The 21,091-nt window shown below is 33.0% G+C and overlaps 2 protein-coding genes across 2 annotated transcripts; both read right to left on the reverse strand.

Annotated features, from left to right (window-relative positions):
• Positions 1-4,101: 4,101 nt before the first annotated feature.
• Positions 4,102-12,291, reverse strand: LOC130637603 (E3 ubiquitin-protein ligase RNF115-like). Its single transcript, XM_057446941.1, has 11 exons — positions 12,107-12,291; positions 11,230-11,282; positions 9,472-9,526; positions 9,327-9,393; positions 7,600-7,696; positions 7,461-7,498; positions 7,350-7,383; positions 6,917-6,977; positions 5,899-5,992; positions 4,879-4,994; positions 4,102-4,419 (listed from the first exon to the last, which is right to left on the reverse strand). The coding sequence occupies exons 1-11, from the start codon at positions 12,197-12,199 to the stop codon at positions 4,354-4,356; spliced, it is 774 nt and encodes a 257-aa protein (XP_057302924.1). The 5' UTR covers positions 12,200-12,291; the 3' UTR covers positions 4,102-4,353.
• Positions 12,292-12,957: 666 nt separating this feature from the next.
• On the reverse strand, positions 12,958-20,962 carry LOC130637587 (NACHT, LRR and PYD domains-containing protein 3-like). The gene is made up of 5 exons (XM_057446940.1): positions 20,610-20,962; positions 20,107-20,364; positions 19,899-19,937; positions 18,356-19,810; positions 12,958-15,135 (listed from the first exon to the last, which is right to left on the reverse strand). Exons 1-5 carry the CDS (start codon positions 20,623-20,625, stop codon positions 13,220-13,222), a joined length of 3,684 nt encoding a protein of 1,227 aa, XP_057302923.1. The 5' UTR covers positions 20,626-20,962; the 3' UTR covers positions 12,958-13,219.
• Between the last annotated feature and the right edge of the window lie 129 nt (positions 20,963-21,091).

The following is a 21,091-nucleotide window of genomic DNA, read 5'->3' on the forward strand; positions in this document are numbered from 1 at the left end:
AATTACCTTGCACGTACAACGAGGTAATGATGAGTATATGACATATATACCTATATTGAGGGTAATAGGTAATCTTTGTTGTAGATGGAACAGTGGCATACATTTATCACCTTCATTTATAGAGCGTTTGTCTCAAGCAATTTCTTGCAACACAAATGTGAAAAATTAGTGTGTATGCGACCTTAAATATATTTAGGTGCTTTTGCGTCTTTAAATGACAAAAATAATCCAAAATACCGTTCAAAAAATTTTTTTGCTACAAATAATGGCTTTTTCTGTTGTTTTTTTGCTAAGCGCAAGGCTAAGCAACAAAATGAGAAAAATTGGTGTTTATGCGAAGTTAAATATCTTGGTTGCTTTTACGTGTTTAAATGACAAAAATAATCTAAGATACCGTTCAAAAAAGTTTATTGCTACAAATAATGGCTTTTACTGTTGTCTTTGTGATAATCAATAGTTTTAGCATGAAAAATGTGTATTAGTGTTTATGCAGCGACCTAAGTATTTTAAGGTACTTTTGCGTCTTGGGTTACGGAGGGGTTCTCAAGCGAAAATTTTTAGTGATTCTTATTCTGAAAATATGATTTGAGACAAGGCAAAACGAACAAGTATAGCTGCCTTTTTGTGTTCTATATGGCGCCGTAGATTAGTGGTTCTGTGCGGGAGACCGGGGATCAATTCCTCTTGACGGCGATTCAACATGGGAGAGTGAATGTTACCGTAGTTCTGGATTAACCCAAGCCATGTGAGGGAAATGGCACTGTGTGGACCGTTGGATGTTGCTGGGAGTTGTCTAGTAGGGCGTGGCCCTAATTGGGTCTGCGTAGCTCAAAATGAGCATTAAATACTCTAGGAATATCCATCTGAGCCATGGCCCCTTCTGGAAATAATAGACAGGATATATCGATATTTGTGACGCTAGCCATGTATAATATGCACATCTATCTATATATCTATAAATGAAAGTAATGCATGTATGCAACACTATGCCCTAGCATTCAAAGAATACCTATAATCCTTAAAATAGTTATAAACATATCATCTACTCATTATTACCTTTTGTTGTTGTTGTTGTTGTAGATGCAAGATAATCATGTTCTTTCCTAGCCCTGTCCAAGAATTGAACTTGGATCTCTCATTTGCATAAGTGTCACAGCCATTAGGGCATGAATATATACAAAACTTTACATGTGCATCTTATATGCTTATCACATATAGCCTAGTTAACTTTACTTGTGGATATCAAAATTCAAATTTGTTGCATATACTAACTGGACGGGGGAACCGGCGTTGAAATGACTAAGTCACAGGTAACTAACTGTGTTGCCCGGTGAAGCAATTAATGCGAATTGTAGTGTGCCACACATTCAGGTTGAGCGTTTTAGTACAGACATGTAGTATATCGTAAATCGTGCACGAGCGCTTAGTACAGACAGATGTCGCACATCCATGTAGGTTTAATCCCCTTTATAAAAAAAACTTTAGAGCAACTTCTGTCAAATATAAACATAGGTAGCAGCTTTTTGTTAACATTGGGCGGACTGCTTAGGCTATGTATGAAGCTATGTTCTTTTGCTGACTTTGCTGACAACTCGTTGGTTCTTGGTTTTTGGTGTAAAATTGTCAGAGTCAACATATTTTGTGGACGATTGTAGCTAGAACAAGCTATGTGAGGGGTAGATGTCTTTATGTGTTTATATGTTTGCTTTATTTTATGCCACCTAAAAGTCTTAAAATAGCTAGCTAGCTATATGCTATCTAAGTTCTATTATTATTCCAGCTAAGTCAGGAGTTTTATGCTAGCTAGCTTTAGGTGTGAGTGAGGCTAAGAAGGGGTTCAATACATGTAAAAAAATAGTGATGTACTAGCTATGGACTTCGTGTTTCTTAAAAATGTCCTTCTGTCACTTGCGGCCAGGGTGATACAGCTTAGATTAACGCGAGTTACGTTTGAAGCGGAACGTAACTGAGAAAATGTCACGTGATATTAGTAGAAGTGAAGATATGAATCACGTAAGTGAAACGTTAGGCTGACTTGTCCCTGCTAACGCATCTTTAAAAAAGTAAAAGTACTCCATTATTTGCCTTGTCCAATTAAACTTTTACGTGAAAAAACCCAGATTAAACTACTTGGTAATCCAAAATTGACGAAAAATTGAAAATTTTGAAATTCTATACACCCTTCACAGCACCTTATATTTGACTTTTTAATGAAGAAATGGGCGTCGCTATACTCTGCAATAATTCTGATACATGCAAAATAATGTTTTTGTAGGGTTCTTGCGATGAACATAAGTTTTAACAACAAAATGTGGAATTTGATGTTTATGCGACCTTAAAAGTTGTCCTGTGTATTTTCGTCCCAAAAGGAAAATACAATTCGAGATACCGTTAGTGCCATTAAATTTTTTCCGCAGGTGAACCCTAACTGAAGCAAACAAATCTTTAAAATTTAATATGCCCTAAAACAAACAGCAAAACTAATTTAAATCGCGGCTTAACTTATGAAAACATAACACAGGCATCAAAACAACTTTAATTCGCTGGTCCAGTCATAACACAAGTAGAAAATTGGTTTACCACGTATTTATGTTCAATGTGCGCATGCGCTGACATAATTTGTCTAAAAAGATATAGGTTTAAGAAGTGAAGAGTAATTATTTCTTAATTTTTCTAATGTGTTTTTTATTTACTAATCTGGTTGATGTAAATACATTCTTGATGAATTAATAAAAATTCTTATCAGGAAATATTGGCAGAATTATTTTCAGAATATGACATCAGGTTGAAGTTAGTTTAGGCTAGGTATTTCTAAGTATGGACTGTAAGGATAAAAATCTACAAAGTTATTCCAGTTTTTCTTAAGATAGCGATAGTGAAAACGCATTAAAGGAACAAATCTTATTTCGAAGAAAGTCAAATTTCGCCAAAATATGTACAGTAATCGAGGTAAGTCTATCCCAGAAGAAGTACAGCTCAGAAAAGCGGAAAATTTAAAAAGAAGAAAATACATATGCAAAGTAGACCTTTACTGACACATTTTATTTGAATGAACAAATATCAAGCATGGTCTCAAAGTCTTTGTAGTGTAGGAACCAAATGAAGTGTGTCATATTCGAAGTAAATTTTTACACCCTGTGGAGTTTCAAGTAACCAGGAGTTTACTGTAAAAAAATTTCCTTATTTGAAATTTTAGTTATTCGAAGTAAATTTCTATCCCCCATGGAGTTTAAATTAACCAGCAGTCTACTGTAAGGGAGTTTTATTGGTCAAATTTTACAACAAATACGTAAAGGGTGATTTACACGGTGTAACAACCTATAAGTAAGGGTACGAGGTATATTCGTAAAAATCGTTTATCTGTTTAACAAATATTTTACATAGAATTACCAGGGTTCCCACTTATTTTGCAAGTAACTTTTTTAGGATATCCTTTGAATTAGTGACAAGGGTAAGTTAGCAAATATTTCTGACTTATATTCCACAAACAAAATAAAAGAGTTTCATAAATAGTTGTTCTCTAAAAAAGTTAGGAGATTTTTAGGAGTATTTGCAAAAAATCAGGAAATTTTAGGATATTTAAGGATTATTTAGGAGGATTTTATTTTTTTAAGATTTTTAGGAGGCGTAGGAATCCTGATTACTCTTTTAATTTTTAGAAAAAAGTGATAAAAGATTGCATCGTTCTTTCAAATCTTCTTTAATTGATTTTGTTCATAAAGGCATTCCAATACTACAATGTAAAAATTTTCCAGCCTTACAAATTTTCTTCGTAAAAGCATTCGAATCCCAAGATGTGAAAAATCCAGCCTTACAAAATTTGAATTAGATGTTGAAATTTCCTACTAGGAGACCGAAGAATCTATTTGATTTAAATGATTTTCCAGACTATGGGAGTTCGAATTACAGGAGTTTTCTTATAAGGTTTAAAAGTAAACTATGAAGAACCGAAAAAGTTGTTCGCTTTTAATGGACTTCAACTACAAAGGTTTTAACAACTATTTTATTTGTGGTTGAAAACAGGAGGGATAATTTAACGTTGTCCTTTATCAGAACAATAGTTACGTTGGCAAAATCTTGTAATAAAAAATAACAAAGCAGTGTTATCAAAATATTTCTTTCTATCCACGTGTTCCTAATTTTCATCTACAAATTTTAAAATGGTAACCTACTTACTTATAAGTACATCATAATTATTTAGAAAATCTTTACAAGTTCATTTTAAAAAACATCTATCTTGATTTTGAGATAAACCCTGAAGAACATAAGGCGTAAGCAGTAGTGCTAACCGCGGGTGTACAGTGTTTCACGCAGGCTGACGAGTATAAGCATAGTACTGGACACGTTCATGTGTTAGCTGTCTGAAGAGGATGGTCTTTCACCGTTTAAATTACAACGACAAACTGGACATGAATCGTGCTGAAAAATAAAAACACACCGAATCAATTAATGAAAAACAACAAATAAAAGAAACGAAGAACATAAAATTGTTTCAAGTGTGCACGCAAGAAGTCGAAAAAATGAATCAGCGTATGATTCTATGGATCTAAATTAGTTGATTTTTAGAAAACCTCGCGTAAGAAAGGATTCCACTCCAAAAAGGACATAAGGTGTTAGTGTAATGTGATTGATTATTTTGTTAACTGAGCATCTGATGTTTACAAAACTTTCTACTCCTGTTCACGCGTCATATTGATCTCATTAAATTATATTTTCGCGCAAAAAAAAAGAAGCATTTCTTTTTTCTCGTTGTACTTTTTTTGGAAGTGGAAATGGAGTCAAAGGACAAATTCAGTCGTAAAAAGCTGAGAATACAGGCATGACTACTAGTTAGCACATAAAAATTGGTTTAGCAAGAAATACAAAAACTAAACGAACCAATTCCAACCATGGATCAACACAACCCGGATGAAAAAGATGCAAGCAGGGAAGACGCTTGACTTGCTCAGATAACGCGTATTCTTCACGGCAGACGGCACATTCGACTTTATCATCTATAAAGAGAATAATTTATTATATTTATAACAACCACAAATTAATCTTTAATTTACACGCACGTAAAGCTCAAATAATAACACTATGTACGTATGTCTGTATAAACGCCCGTAAAGCAAACATTTCAAAACAGACGACTTGTATAAATAAACGCCCATGAAGCAAACATGAAAAAGCAGACGTCCGTTTACGTAAACGCTAGGAAAGCAAACAGAAAAAAACAGACGCCCTTTCAAATAAACGCCCAGGATACAAACATGAAAAAAACAGACGCCCTTTTAAATAAACGCCCGTGAAGCAAACATGATTAAACCAGACGTTCTTTCAAATAAATGCAGAGGATGCAAATATGGAAAAACAGACGTCATTTTAAATAAACGCTGAGGAAGCAAACATGATTAAAACAGACGTCCTTTTAATTAAACGCCGAGGATGCAAACACGGAAAAACAGACGTCCTTTCAAATAAACGCCGAGTATGCAAACATGAACAAACAACAACGCAAAAACTCTCGCTCGTAATAAAGGCAGTTCGAGTAAAAGTCGTCATTGGACACAAACAAAACCGAATTATGTAGCAAGAATAAATTTAAATGGTACTCTGTCTGGTACATATACCAATCTAGAATCTAGGAATAATAGAATAATATATAATATGCATGGCCCGCTAAAAAAAAAAAATTAAGTTAAATATGAAACTTACAAAACCCGTAAATCCTTGGACATTACCGCTAAAAAACTAACCCCAAGCACTATTTTACACAAAAGTTACTATATGCAAAATAAACCTGTTAGTTGGTGAGTTAAAAATGTCAAGTATAAACCCGTAATACAGGCAACAGGCATTAGGATGCAGATAGACAGTCAGATGTGCATAGTAGAGACAAAATAATTTCTTTCTTACCAACTTCTTTTTGTGTTATAGTTTCGATAGGTAAAGATTCGATTTGCGTTTTATTAGCTGGTGGAGGTCCAGTGCTATCCAGTTGATTTAGTAGCTACAAAAAAAGAAGAACTACTAGTTGTGTGTACTAATTTTCGGAAATTAAATTTTTGCGAATTTCAAAATTTTCGCAAAGTTCCAAATATTTTGCGGATAACTTCATTAAGGAAATGATGCGGGCTTCCTCCTTTTCTTCCCTTGCGAAATTTTCTGCCCGCAAACTTTTCTACCCATAAAGTAAGTAAAAAATGCATAAAAAAGTAGCGAGTTGATATGCAAATAGGAAACAACTACGCTTTACTACTTTTTCTCGTGTGAGATTACATGTATAATCGAACATAAAAAGTTGGACTACACGCTTTTTTTACAGATTTAAACTTCGTACCCAAACTCCCACGCACTGGGAAGTCATCTAAATGACGTTTCAGGTCAAAAATGGTATTTGTTTTCGACAAAATTTGGCACAGTTAGCAAATAAAGTATGCTGAACATGATGGTGACATCAAATTTTGTTTTTCCCCACTTTAAATGTCATTTTTGGCCAAAATTGGTCCAAAAATTAAAACTACTTTATGTTCGACAAAATTTGGCACAGTTAACAACAAAAGTATGCTGAACATGATGGTGACATCAAAATTTTGATTTTTTGTCAACTAAATGCCGTTTAAGACCATAAACGTTTCAATCGCAAGACTTTCAACCATGAATGATAGGATGTATTTTTTGTTAGCAATTTCTTTTAAAATGTAAACAGATCAATTGTTTTTAACCTGAAAACTCAGCCTGGTATTCTTATCAACGTACTCTTACAAAAGAAAAAGGGTGTAGTACACAATAGATAAAAGGATACCACCAGTTTGTGAAATACTAAACAGTTAACTTCGTTATGAAAAAGCTATGGAATTTTTTAATATATTTTCCAGACGCATAAATTTTTAAAACGAAAAAAAGGCAAAAGTTAATATTTTTTGTAACTTACTTGCGTTATTATATTATCTAAACCATTCGGACCCCACACGTAATCACCCATAGAGCCGCCACTACAAAAAAACATGGAAAACATGGAATTATCAGTTGTCAGAGGGTCCTGTTATCTGGCTAGTTAACACTGTTGTCATGAACAAGGCGAGCTATTTTCAAGGTGAAGGTAAAAAATGGCACTTAAAATAATTCAGAAAAATCAAGTTCTACTGACTCATGTACAGTTTTAGTTACTTCAAATTCAAGGAACCTCTTTATAAAAAGATGGATGTTGAAGGTTTTTAAAGGTTTCAAGATTCTCAAGGTCTAGCATGTGCTTCTTCACCGTAGGAAACTTCTCAGTTCAGATTCATTAAAAAGTTACGTTTTTTCAAAGAATAAGAACAGGAGTAAACGCCGTAACACATATGTGTATTGTTATTAATACTTACAGATTCATTCCACCAGGCATGCCACCACCCATCACTAAAAAACACCAAGAAAATCAACAAAACATACATAGCAATTGCAGAAAGGGCGAGCAGCCAAATATTAACACCTACCTTGAACTCCCAAGTTACTGAAAAGTTGATGCATAAATCTAAAACAAAAAGAAAAACAATTTAATCACTCACCAAACGCAATATTTGATTAATCCTCTATATGATTGCTATTTGGTTGACAGAAATAAAAATAACGTACGTGTCAATATCAGGTGCCCCTTGTTCAAATTGAAATACAGACGGTTGGCCTGGACCAACAGGCATTGGACCACGTTGTGACATGTTCAAATAGAAAGCTAAAAAAAAACTTTTTTACATAAATACATAACAAACAGACTGACAACAGCCGCATTAATAAAAACTACTAAACAGGCACCACCAACCAATCCACCAATCAAAAGCAACATCAGCTCCAACAAACAACAACACAGTATTAACCAGGGCTTCAAAAATTAAAAAAAATTCGTGTACCATGTAGGTTACTTAAGTTCACCAGCGTGTACTTTGTACTTTTATGCACCGTAAAACACTGTTGGTACTAAGCGAACACTGACCGGTTTTGATGTTGTACATGGAAATACAAAGCCCGAGGTCAAAAGTACAGACACCAAGAAAAAAAACGCAGGTTCGACGTTCATAGTTTCGAAATTTAAGATCGTTTGAGTTTAAACTTGTAAGTTCACAAAACAAATTCAAATAATTGTTTATATGAATTAAAACGAAAAAAATAGTTTTAGGTGAGTTACTTTTATATTTTTTGTGTGCTATAATAAGTAGATATACAATAGGTAAACATAGGTTATTGAGATTTATTAACCCGAGGTGATTTATATTCAACGACGCGCAGCGGAGTTGAATATAATATCACCGAGGGTTAATAAATCCAATAACCTATGTTTACCTATTGTATATATGTTTTATTATATACCCAAAAGAGATTGTTATAATTAATATTACTTAATTTGTTTTGTGTTTGTTTTGTTTTCGTTTCATTTTATAGAGTAGATCGAAACATTTTTTTGTGAAATCAAAATAACCTAAAGCTTGCTTCAGTACTCTTTTTTGTATTAACACTATCTTTATCGATTATTAATTTTTCAATTCTTGCATCATCTATGTCCCCGAAGCGATTCATTTTTGTTTCGATTTCTTTGTTTTGATGTTTTTGTAAAAAGAATTTTCTCGACAAAAAAGTTCCCGCCATTTCACGTGTTTGGAAATCGACCAATCAGAAAACGGACCACTAAGAAACAACCAATCACAGTTAATTACGATAAAAATTAATGAGGCGGAAAGGATAAAATCAAAACATGCGTTTACGAATGTTTTGTCAAAACTATTGTTACGTCACAAGCATTGAATAATACGGGTGGAATACGATTATTTATTCAATGGCTGTTTTTGCTTACGGGTATATAATAATGTTATTTATTCGCTTACGTTTTTATGTTACTATTCTAATAATGGCTTCCCAAACAGGTTAGTATGGCTTCATACAAAGCCCCGTTAAAATAAATCATAAACCAATCAAATTATTGGATTTTTTCATACTAACAGTCAGGTGATAAACATATGTATTCTATTCATACACCTCAATATCAGTTGCGTTAATTTTCATTTGTAAGAAAATGTTTAAACAATGTTTCGAAAATGCAAAATGTTCACATTTCAATTATCACAATATGGTCTGTCTGATCAATCAAGAGAGGGTTTATACAAGATTTTAAATAAATGAAAACTAATTTGAACATTGAGCTTTAAGATTTACTACCATTTTTAAATAACCATCAAATTGACAGCATCGATTTTTACGTGCACGTTTACAAGCGCTATATAATTAAGTCCTGTTAACAACTACAACCACAAAATTGCTCGAAAAATTTAACAAAATACATCTCAGAGGCCACAATTTTGTAAACAATGTACCTGGACTCCTGCGGCGCCTTCTCCATCTGTGAGTTCTGGATTGATTCGGATGTGTTCTGTCCGTCAGCTAAGAGCATAAGACGTTGATTAAAAATGGGAGAAACATGATCTAAGTTTCTCTAGAACACAAAGTTAGCAGACTTACCATGGCTTGTCCAAGCAAATCTGCTTGCAACTCTGGTGTGTCGGTTTCCATTACACTACAAAAAAATTCAACGGAGAAGGTTTTTATGTTACATTCTTACATGATAGAACTGTCACTTTGTAAATGCCCTATACACATAAACTACAACAATTGTTAAAGATCAATCTGTATCTTTCTTATCCACAGCATGAAAAGTTAATGTATATGTCGAGTGATTGTCAGACGTTTAAATGTAAAGAGATGATAACATGCAGACTTAAAAAATAAATAATCTATGTAATACTTTTGGCAAATTTATAGATCCGTCTCGTTCATTAGGAATATAATATGATCACGAAACCCTACAACAAGCCATGTTTAAAGCTATCACCATGATTGTTTAACTGTACAAGTAGTACTTCAAAAAGACCATAGATTTATCCCCTTTATAGCCATGAAAACGATGATAACGTAAGGTAAATTTTTAGTACAACAACTGGATCATAAACGAAAACACTATCAAACGTCGATGCTTACAAGGCATTGCTTTTGTGACCTTGGTGTCATCTATTACGGAATTCATCGATTGAGTTTCCCATTTCAGAGAGTTTCCCATTTCAGAGAGTTGCCATTTTAGCTTCATTTTCAAAAACAAATTTTGTCTTGAACAAAATAGGGATCTTTTAATCATCCCAGCAGATAATTTGTGAAAATCCAATTCAGTTAACTACTTAACCTGGAAGATTATTACATCGCTCACCCTGTCACACCAAAAGTTAAAACACAACATAATGTGCCACCACAACTTACCCGGTAAGGCATGCTACTTTTTGAAAAATATCAGATGTCGTACCTTTCACAGACTCCAAAAACTAATGCGAAAATTTAGTTTTTCGCTTAAATTAAAACAACATTCTAGGTATTACCCATTACAAGCCTGGTGCAGAACACCCGCTATTGTTAAAATTTCGCAAGCCTGGTGCAGAATGCCCGCTATTGTTAAAATTTCGCTTATTTCATTTTATTTCATTTTTAACATTTTCTCATTCTCATTTCTCAGTATTGCCAGTAACTGAATTACATGGACACCCAAAATTCCTGATTGCACCAAAGTTACAAAGTTTCCAGGTTGTATTTTGGGAAAAACATAGAGAAAAAAAGTGTGGGGCGTTTAAGGACCAGTGTAACAAGGGCCTGGAACCTAGTGCCTGTAGTACTGGAATCGCTAGTTAAATTTACATATATTTAGAACAGTAATTCGTACACAAAACATCAGTCAATTTTAGTAAAAAAAGTAAAAAAAATCGGTTAAATTGAAAAAGTATTATGCTAAAAGATGGCAACACATAGGGCACAAAAGCTATTGCTTCTACGAATTCTAATTTTATGAAAGTTTAAAGCAGTAAAGGAGGGTGTTTATCTCACAAAGCATATATGATCGTCACAGAATTAAAAACCACTCTAAAGATTGATCTAGGACAGCTTCTAATCTAGTACCTCCAATGAAGTAACAAGCAAACTATTGGAAAATAATAGCACTTTCACTTTTATTACACCTAACGATACAGCAGTGGCCAACAAAATTTAAATTGAACTTAAAATCGTATTCTACTAGGCATTTACTGTTACACTAGCACATCCGTATTCTAAAAGACATGTTTACTGTTACCCCTGCACACCCGTATTCTATGAGACATGTATACTGTTACACCTGCACAGTTGTATTCTATGAGACATGCTTACTGTCATTCCTGCACAGCTATGAGCTATGAATATTACCTGTCTTCCAATTCTTCTATAAAACTTGAAAAACATTCAGAGCACAGGTAGTCCTAAAAATAAAAAAATAAATAAAAACACATCGAAGTAAAAGAAACTGCATAGTTAGAAATAACAGCAACATCAATAAAAACCACAACAACAATAACCACAACAACTAATAACCACACTAACAATAACCACAACAACAATAACCACAACAACAATAACCACAACAACAATAACCACAACAACAATAACCACAACATCAATAACCACAACAACAATAACCACAACAACAATAACCACAACAACAATAACCGCAACAACAATAACCACAACAACAATAACCACAACAACAATAACCACAACAACAATAACCACAACAACAATAACCACAACAACAATAACCACAACAACAATAACCACACTAACAATAACCACAACAACAATAACTGGAAAAACTAAAACTGGAAAAACTAATAACCACAACAACAATAACCGCAACAACTAATAACCACACTAACAATAACCACAACAACAATAACCACAAATATACAATACAACAAAACCGAACGAAAGTAACAACACCAGTATGGTGTTTCAATGCCATTTTTCATCGTTTTCAATGCTATTTTATGCGGTTTCAAACTATTTAAAGCCACGCATCAACTAAAATATTTAGTTCTAGGTTTTGGTTTATCAAATGGAAAAAACAACGATTTCTATGAACATACAGGTTAAAATATAAGGTTCTGACAAAGGATCTTAAAAGATGTAGTGATAATTCAAAATTCATCACCTGATAGGTTTGCAACAACAGAAACAACATAAAAAACAATGATATCGATGAAGACAAAAACAGCGACAATAACATAAAGACAATGACGTAACCTACTGGCAATATGGGTCTCATTTCACGGCTACAAGAGTGACAAAAATAAAATTTGATTTCATCTTGCACAGGTGTATCGACACTTGCTGCTGCCATTTTGCATTTACACAAAAATAAATATATTAATTTGCATTTTACTAAACATATATACTTCTAATCACTAAAAATAGAAAGAAATATTAAGAAAGAAAGGGAATTAATACTACAAATTTGAAACAATAAATGCAACTTTTAAGATTATAGTTGAAAAGAAAATTGCTCCTAAAAAAATTACAATTCTTGATTAAAAACAAATTTAAATATGACAATTAATAACTGAAAAAGTTCATAAAGCCATTTAAGGGTTTTCATCTAAACCGAGAGTAAAACCAATTAAATTGTATATAGACAATTAATTTATAAAGCCATTTAAGGTTTTTCATCTAAACCAAGAGTAAAACTAATTAATTTTTATATAGACAATTAATTTATTGTTTTACATTAATGTTTTTTAAAAACTGCACAGGATAGAGTTTTACCTGGCAAGATTAAACACAAGAACGGTTAGACTTAGGTGATTATACTGAAAACGCATTAAGGCAGATTCACAATGGCAAAATTAACGCTGTCGCATTGTGGCACAGCATCCATTTTTATTGCTTGAAACTGCTCTCTGCGGTAAGACACGTGTTACCATAAGAGCAATATTACGTTAATTTGAATCTCATGATTATTGTACAATGAGAAGTTTAATTTAACAAAACTGCAGGGTTAAAAGGAAAGCACATATAAAAAAAAAACATTTGCAGTGTCACTGTGTTTCACAGACCTTTAATGTGAATCCACCTTAAGTTGGGATCTAAAAAAAATTGTCATTCAAAAACATTTTTATTTAGAAGACTTTTTATAAAAATTCTTTAAAAAACTCCATTACATCAAAATTAGCATAAATAAAATAATGTTGAGAAGATATAAAGTATATGTATTGAATTATTTAAAAAAAAATTAAATAAAAAAATATTATTTACATAAATGCAGCAGCAACTTAACTTCCACAAAATATAAGACTTTTTTCATTTTACATCGAAATACTAAAAGCATTTTACATTGAAATAATAAAGAATTTTTTAAGAGCCTTTATGCAATAACGTAATTGACCATATCTTTCAGCAATTCCACCTTAGTATTCGCTATCAGGCAGCCATACATGTCTATTTGTTGCAAGTTTCGTTTCGGATGATTGCAAAGATAACTCGCTAATTCCTGCCAGCCAGTGTTTGTAATACCCTTGTTATATCTAAGATCGATAATTTCAACAGTTGCTATTAGTGGAACTAGTACAAAAAAGTCTTCATCAGTCAACAGACAACGAAAAATATAAAGCTGAGTCAACTTGCACTTATCACTGTTCCCAAAATCCCCAAGACTTTTCCACCCAATTGTCGACACCTTCATGTTGCCACCAAGTTTTAATGTGTGTAAACACGGTATAATAGGAAGCAAAATCTTCAACTTTGAATCATCGATATTGCAGTCCGAAATGTTTAGATACTTTAATGACACAACATTCGTATGGAGAACGCTCTCTGCAAACACCTTCCATCCATCTTCTGTAATATTCGGGTTATTCTTAAAGCTCACGTACCTCAAGTGACAAAATGCTTGTTTTAACATATTAACAGATGCATCACTTAAATTACAACTTCGAAAGTTTAATTCTTGAAAAGGAAGTTGGTGTAGATCTACATTACCCACAATGCTCCAACCAATTTCCGTTATGTTATTGTTACCCGAAAGTCTCAATTCTTTCAATCGTGGAAACAATGTTGACAGAATTGAAACTTGTTTATCATTTAATTCACAGTCACACACCGCTAACTGTTGCAATTTACTTTTTTTGTCTTGCATTGATTCAACAAAGTACCTCCATCCTGCAGTTCCAACATTTCTATTAAAGCTTAAATCAATTCTTTCGTATTGAAGCATATTCTGACAATGATGCTTAATGCTTTTATCATTTAAATCACAATTGATTATTAGCAGTTCTGACTTTTCTTTCTCATCAGGATCTGCAATCATGTGGGGTCGGGATGGTGAACTTTCCAGAAACCCTACAAAAAGCGATATTTTTTTCAGGTATATATCATCAATGCAGCAATTTTTGATAAACAATCGTTTTAACGGATTGGAATCTTCGTAACGTTGCTGAACAAAATCTGATAAGTGCTTCCAACCTACTGATGTGATAGCTTGATTAAAGCTTACATCTAGCTCTTCCACTTTCCAAAGTAATGGAATTAGTTTCTCTATGATGGAGTCTGTTAGGTAGCAACAACGTGCCCGGAACCGTTGTAACAAGTTCTCAGAAAGTGCATACTTTGCCAAGCAACTCCATGATTTGAGAGAAATTCCAGGGTTATTACACACTTCAAATTCCTTTAATTTGGGCACAATTGGTGCCAAAATTTCAAACGAACTATCACTGATGCTGCAGTCTCTAACATGAAGTTTTTTTAAACAGCTCTGCTCATTCTCAATTATCTCAGCAATCAATCGCCACCCATCTAGAGATATGGTTTTGTTGTAACTTAAAACAAGTGAATTAAGATTACGCAAAACAGCTCCTAACGACAACAAATGATCAGAAGTCAATTTACAATCATAAAAACGCATATCTTTTATTCCTGGCGTTACACCATTTTCAAAACTTCTTGAAAATTCTGAATTGATCACAGACAAATCTTTAGCCATTACAACATCAACCTTTTCAATGTGAACACGACTAGCCAAGCACATACACTTGGCAAGAACTTTGTATGCATCTCCGAAGATGTCACTTCTTCCTATTTGTATATAGATCTCTTTTACAGGAAATGGAGAGAGTGACGTCAGTTGGTTAAGAAAATAAACCATAAAATTTATCTGAATGTTTGAGAAGTTCTTAATGTATAGGGTAATTTCACTGTGTGCGATAGTAAATAATAAATCTTTATCTAACAAGTTGTGGTATTCAAAACAAGCAGCAGCAAAAAGATTCCAGTCCTCATTTGAGCCTAAAAATAGGTGAAGTAAAAAGTAATAAATAAAACATATATACAAAAAAGATTACAGCATAAATATGCAACACAAAGAAAAGAATTGCTTTTATAGAAATGACTAGTTAAATGGCCCATGGGAAAATCTGCTTGATTAGGGAGATATTATTCTGATGACATCATCAACCTGTTGGTTCCAAAACTGGGAATTGAGCCAGCTTCCCATTTTGCTCCCAGGTGGCACTTAGTTATCTATGCATGAGATATTGTCAGATATTTTACATTTGTTTTTAAGTTTTCGTGTCTCAAGCTTTTTAAGTGTAATGTTACACTAATTTTAAAATCATTATTGAGTTCAATTCATTTTAACCCATTGAATTCCTAATGTGTCTGGTTTGCTAAAATTATATCTACTTTGTCTACAGACACATACAGTTAGAATTTTATTTTAACAGAAATATTTCAGGGGACATAATCCTTCTTTCGAAAAGTTTGTCCAGAACGTGTCCAAAAAATAAATTTCTGTTTAACAAAATTTTGAACCATTGAAATGAAACTAAATCTTAATACTGAACAAACAGTGAGAAATAAAAATTCTTCCAAAGACTTTTAAAAAAATTACATCCTCAAATAAGTTGCTGTAATCATATCTTGCTAAATTTTTGGTTTGTGAAAATTCATCAGAACAAGTTGAGCAACTTAAAGTGTCTTTAACTAGTTAAATCACATAAACGTTGCTTTATGTAGAGAATCCATTAGACTTCTAGTGTATATATTGCACTAGTTGTTGGCCTGTGGAAGAATCTATTGTTTTTCGTTTTTTACCGTTTGCATATATATCCTACAACATTCCTTTAAGTATTTTTATCTGACTGTTAGTGTGAAGTAATAAAATTATTCCACAGTTAGTCTGAAGTAAACTGCCGCATATGCAGACACTATGTGGATAAAAATTAGATGGATGAGACCAATAGACCTATCCAATAGACCTATTTTAATAACCAATTCCATTCCAAAAAATACACAGCCAGAACAGACATACCAACATGAAAACAAGGTTAGTATAGAGATAATTTAATTTGTCGGCCAAGTGATGCACATATAGTTTGTTTACCCTGTTATTTCTCAAATTAACTTGTCAAATGGGCAAATTCTGAACTTTTGGTAAAGTATATAGAAAGTGGCACTTATTTTATACCCAGTGGGCTTATTAAAGTTGCTGATTTATATTTTTTTCTAGTGTTTAGCTAGCTAAGGTTGATTGCATTGGATTTTATATTTAGCTACACTAGCACTAGCATTCGTTACTACTAGCTAGCTAGTTGGAGCTTCAACCAATGTTGTTAACATATATATACATTTTACTCTTTGTTATTGGATATCTTTTATTTTTTAAAACACCTGTAAATAACATAACTTGGCTATCCTAAGCATGTTGGGTTGGTGGTATTAGACTGAATATTGGTCTTCATCGTGTTATATATTCAACAAAATGTAATAAGAGCAATGCAATCACTTAAGGTAAAAGCATGTATACTCATAAGTTACAGTTGCAGTTAGTTACAGATATTTGTTGTTGCTTTTTAAATTCACAAAACATTCTGTCAATAAGTAGTATTTCTAGTAATATTGTAAGTAATATTATAATTATAACTATTGCCAGATTGTTATTCCATGTCAGGTATAACTATGGGTGTTGTAATTTTATTGTATGTAAAAGCAAAGATAAACAACTTTTTTTGAAAGGTCCTCTTCTTAGAAAAACCTGATAGAATTAACATAAAACCTTTCCGTATTATACTTGTTGAGTTATCGAATTTAAGATACTGTAAGAGGGCAATAGATATTTTATACAGAAAACTATGTATTCTAATGAAATAATAATCAGTAGGCATTTTTTTGGGGGGAGTGGGAGGGGGGAACAATGATTCCATTAAAAGCTAAGAGAATAGTAGATGAACAAGTCATAATTTGTTTTAAGTCACATGTTGTTTCAATGCAATAACGTTTAGCCAGTTAAGTTGGGCAGCACTCCCTTAGATACCTATGTTTAATACTTGATCGATTTGCCACAATAACTTATAACAGATGGCCTAAGAAAGTTAAGAAAGTTTTAAATATATACGGACGGCATTATAACTAATAAATGGCTTCGCTTTATTTTCTTGAGGATAACCCAAACAACCTTACAAGTTTAACACTGTCATTTTCAAAATAGTTGATAGAGGCCTAATCTTGCTGTCAAGTTAATTCCAAAGAGAATAAGAACAATTTTAAGAACCTTTAATCTATTTTCTTAGAGAATAGAACAACACTAGACCTAAATATTTTTATTTATGAAAAGATGTGTCCTGTGATAAAAACTTTTTCGTAAGAACAGCAGTATGTTCAGTTGTTTCTTCACGTTCTGAAAAAAATAGGTTTATGCCAGAATCAAAAAAATAAACAATTTGTGATTTCTTGAACATGTTCAAGGAATGATACACCTACAATGCTAATATGAATCTGAACAAACAAACCAAAACAATAAACACTTTGTGATTGCTAAGAACACTAGGTTAAGCCAAAATATGTTTATTATAAATGTGTACTAAATGGAAAGGTTAAAGCATATTAGCAGGGAAGTGTGACAATAATAATGATACATAGCTGGGCAGCACTGAGTACTATAACATCCAACCTATAATATCTGGCTATGAAAAGCTGGGTAACTTTTTTAGGAAAAATATTATAACCTATATAATTATAATATACATAAATTATAATTACATAAGTTATATGAAGTTTCAATAAACTAGGTAAACATCTTATACCTTACAGTATAGAATATAAACTTTTTGTGGGAGTAAGACACAAGACGTTTGTTTGCTACCTAACTATAGCTAGCCAACATTAAAGTTGCCATAAATACACACTTAATATCAGTAAATATTCACAATTATTGTCACACTACCACTACTTATACCCTCAATATACTTTTATTCACTACGATCCTTTCAATGCCATATATTTAATGTTGGCTAACTATAGTTAGGTAGCCAACAAACGTCTCGTGTCTTACTACCACAAAAAGTTGAAAATTATAAAACCAACATTTGCTACTTAACATCCTGAACTTTATATAAACTAACCTCGTTTTCATGCAATGTTTTGATTTTTTGCCACCACGGCTGATCATGAAAAGGCGATATTGAAATAGGTCTATATACTTAATCCTAAGTAAAAAAACATTACATACCTGTTAATACACAATGTCGAGCCTCTACAAATAAATTTTCTGCCAGAAGATGTATACATGGCTTTTCAGCTAAACCGTTTTTTACATCAAGAGCATTCAAAATGGCCTTGGTTATATTTGCTGTATGACAACCAGGGATCAGCGCTGACTCCAAACCACATAGCACAGGAATACAGCCACGCAAACGATGATTCTCCAAGATTTCTTTTCTAGGAAAACCTTCTTTCAGTATGTGAATAGCTGCACAAAATTCTTGCAAACTGAGATGTCGAAATTGATACTTAATTGTGAACTCATCTACAAACACTTTTGTTACTAAACCACAGTACTCAAGAGATTCTTCACAAATTTGTGGTAACGAATCAGCATTGAATACAACTGTTCCATTACATAGCATCTGATATGCCATCTCAGAAACAACAGTCAATACTTTTCCAACATCTTTTCGCTTAAATATATCCCTTAGCGTCATGTATGACATATCTTCAGTGCGAAAGTGGTTTTTTAGATACAATCCTAAAGCCCAGGAATAGAGTTCAACAGATGTATCAGCATTCATACTTGTTTCACTCGAGAAAAGGCTGCAGATGATGGACAAATACACAGGCAAACTTGCCATCAGTGACAGGTTAGTGGATTCTTTCAACTTTTGCAAAACTAGTACCTCTTTTTCTTTGTTATCATAAAATATATTATGAACAAACAACTCAATGTTCTTTTGATCAAATCCGAGAACTTCAATGGACTTTAAACTTACAAGTTTACGAAATTTCTGTTGCACCATTCCTATAGCTTCTGGTCGACCAGATATTAAAACTTTGTGATCAAATAATGATGCATTAACAGGATTAATCGCTTGATACAAGCATTTCGAGATTCCAATCATCTTACCGTGGTGCTGTGATATCATATCAGTTAAACCAATAAATTCATCAATGCCGTCAATTATTATCAAAACTCTGTCTGCAATAGACTGTAGCTCCTCAAACGTAACCCAATGGAAAACATCTGGATATAAAAATTTTAACAAAGATTCTAAGGAATCTAATTTTTCCATAGAGTTAATTTCACGACAAATAATAGTGAAGACAAAATCATACTGCTGTCCTTCAGTGACGTTCCAAAGCTCCTCTCTGGCCCACTTTAAAACTGTATAAAGTAGCAATGTACTCTTCCCACTTCCTGCAACTCCACCTAAACAAACAAGGGGTGAGTTTTCTGTCATAATATTCTCCACTGTGATTGTTTTCCCTTTGAACAAATGTTGATTGAGATGATAGTCTCGCTCACTATTATGCTTCCAGTATTCACGTACATCTCTTGAAGGGGAAATAGCTAGCTCAACAAAGGCGGATATCCGATCAATACCACGTGGAGATACATTGTTATGTGATGTGTCAAAGAGCTCTGCATACTGTCGGAGATACTGTTTTTGAAGTTTTTTGCGGGCCTCGTCTGGTATAAAATATATATATATATAAGCATAAACATTGGAAATCGTACAGAAAATTGAATTATGCATTTGCATTGGCAAAATACTTACCAAATTTGGGGTTACCAACTTTAAAGGGTATCTGTGTAGCTATAATCAATGCAAAAACAAGACTATACATTACAATTTTTTTGTCTGGTTTAAAATATGCTCAACAACAATGCTACAAAAATCTATGATTAACAATTCATTACTTCTCACTTAAATTGTTAATTTCATTTAACACTAACACAATAAAGTTTGCTTTGCTTTGAATTACCTTGAGTTTCACATTTCTTTATGACATCATTACGCCCAATGTCTTTCAAGACTTTTTGTACATCCAACCACCTTAGATTAGGTTGCATCTGAATACACTTTGCGAGACACTTTCGACATTTTTCATACACCAAGTTATTCTCTAAGTCAATGCAATCTATTTGTGATTCTTCCAGTTGCATCAATCTACCGAATCGTTTCCAATCACTGGCAAGAGAATAAGAGACGCAATCCAAGATGGACTCTGATAAGGATTGATCTATTGAAACAAGAATCAGTTATTACAAAACAAGGGAACCCTTTTACAACTTAAAACTCTTCCAGAGTAAAATGTGGATTTTCAAAAGAATAATCACAGTAGGTAAGATCTAACCAATTTTAACTTTAGACTGACAAATGGCAGACAATGTGAAATTTTGTAAAACAAAACACAAAGTAAACTGCCTATGATGTGACACAATGACAATACAAGTGTTGTGACACAATTCAAGAAATGTAGTGTACCTTTAATGTTTGCCATTTTTGTTAGGATGCATTAAATGAATCTAACACTCCTGTTTATTATTCAATTATCTATTCTATAAAAGAATATTTACTATAGTTAGATGAATCAAAGGATGAAAACATTAAACATATTTTAAGAAACAGGTTAAGTTTTTGGTACTTTTTCGTAAACATAAAACTTATATTCTTTATTTAGGGGTAAGGTCATTTTTAAAATAAATATCCTCGTCCTCAGGGATTGTTGCCAGATGTCAAAGGCACTAGCGCTTACTTGAGAGCTAATAAGATCCTGGCACAGGCTGCTTTTCATAACCACTATGTTGGTTACTATAAATAATTAATGAGGCTGTCTCGCTGTTATAATTCCTATGGCTTGTTCAAGTCCTTGTTCCTTACTTGCACATGGTGCGGTAGAAGGATCCTGGTTCATTATGTTTTCCCTGAAACTATTTTTATAGTGATGATATTACTCAAGGAGCATT

This window comes from Hydractinia symbiolongicarpus, chromosome 1 (genome assembly GCF_029227915.1).
Source record: "Hydractinia symbiolongicarpus strain clone_291-10 chromosome 1, HSymV2.1, whole genome shotgun sequence".
NCBI lineage: Eukaryota > Metazoa > Cnidaria > Hydrozoa > Anthoathecata > Hydractiniidae > Hydractinia > Hydractinia symbiolongicarpus.

What these genes read in the sequence shown, in the direction of transcription:
- LOC130637587 (XM_057446940.1), bottom strand. An exon ending in AAAGAAATGTGAAACTCAAG is followed by an intron (nt 19,938 to 20,106) that starts GTAATTCAAAGC and finishes CATTGATTATAG; the next exon opens with CTACACAGATACCCTTTAAA. An exon ending in AGTTGGTAACCCCAAATTTG is followed by an intron (nt 19,811 to 19,898) that starts GTAAGTATTTTG and finishes ATTTTATACCAG; the next exon opens with ACGAGGCCCGCAAAAAACTT.
- LOC130637603 (XM_057446941.1), bottom strand. Translation starts at nt 12,199, where the DNA reads ATGGCAGCAGCAAGTGTCGATACACCTGTGCAAGATGAAATCAAATTT. An exon ending in AAATGAGACCCATATTGCCA is followed by an intron (nt 11,283 to 12,106) that starts GTAGGTTACGTC and finishes TTTTATTTTTAG; the next exon opens with GACTACCTGTGCTCTGAATG. An exon ending in GGGGCACCTGATATTGACAC is followed by an intron (nt 7,499 to 7,599) that starts GTACGTTATTTT and finishes TTTTTGTTTTAG; the next exon opens with ATTTATGCATCAACTTTTCA.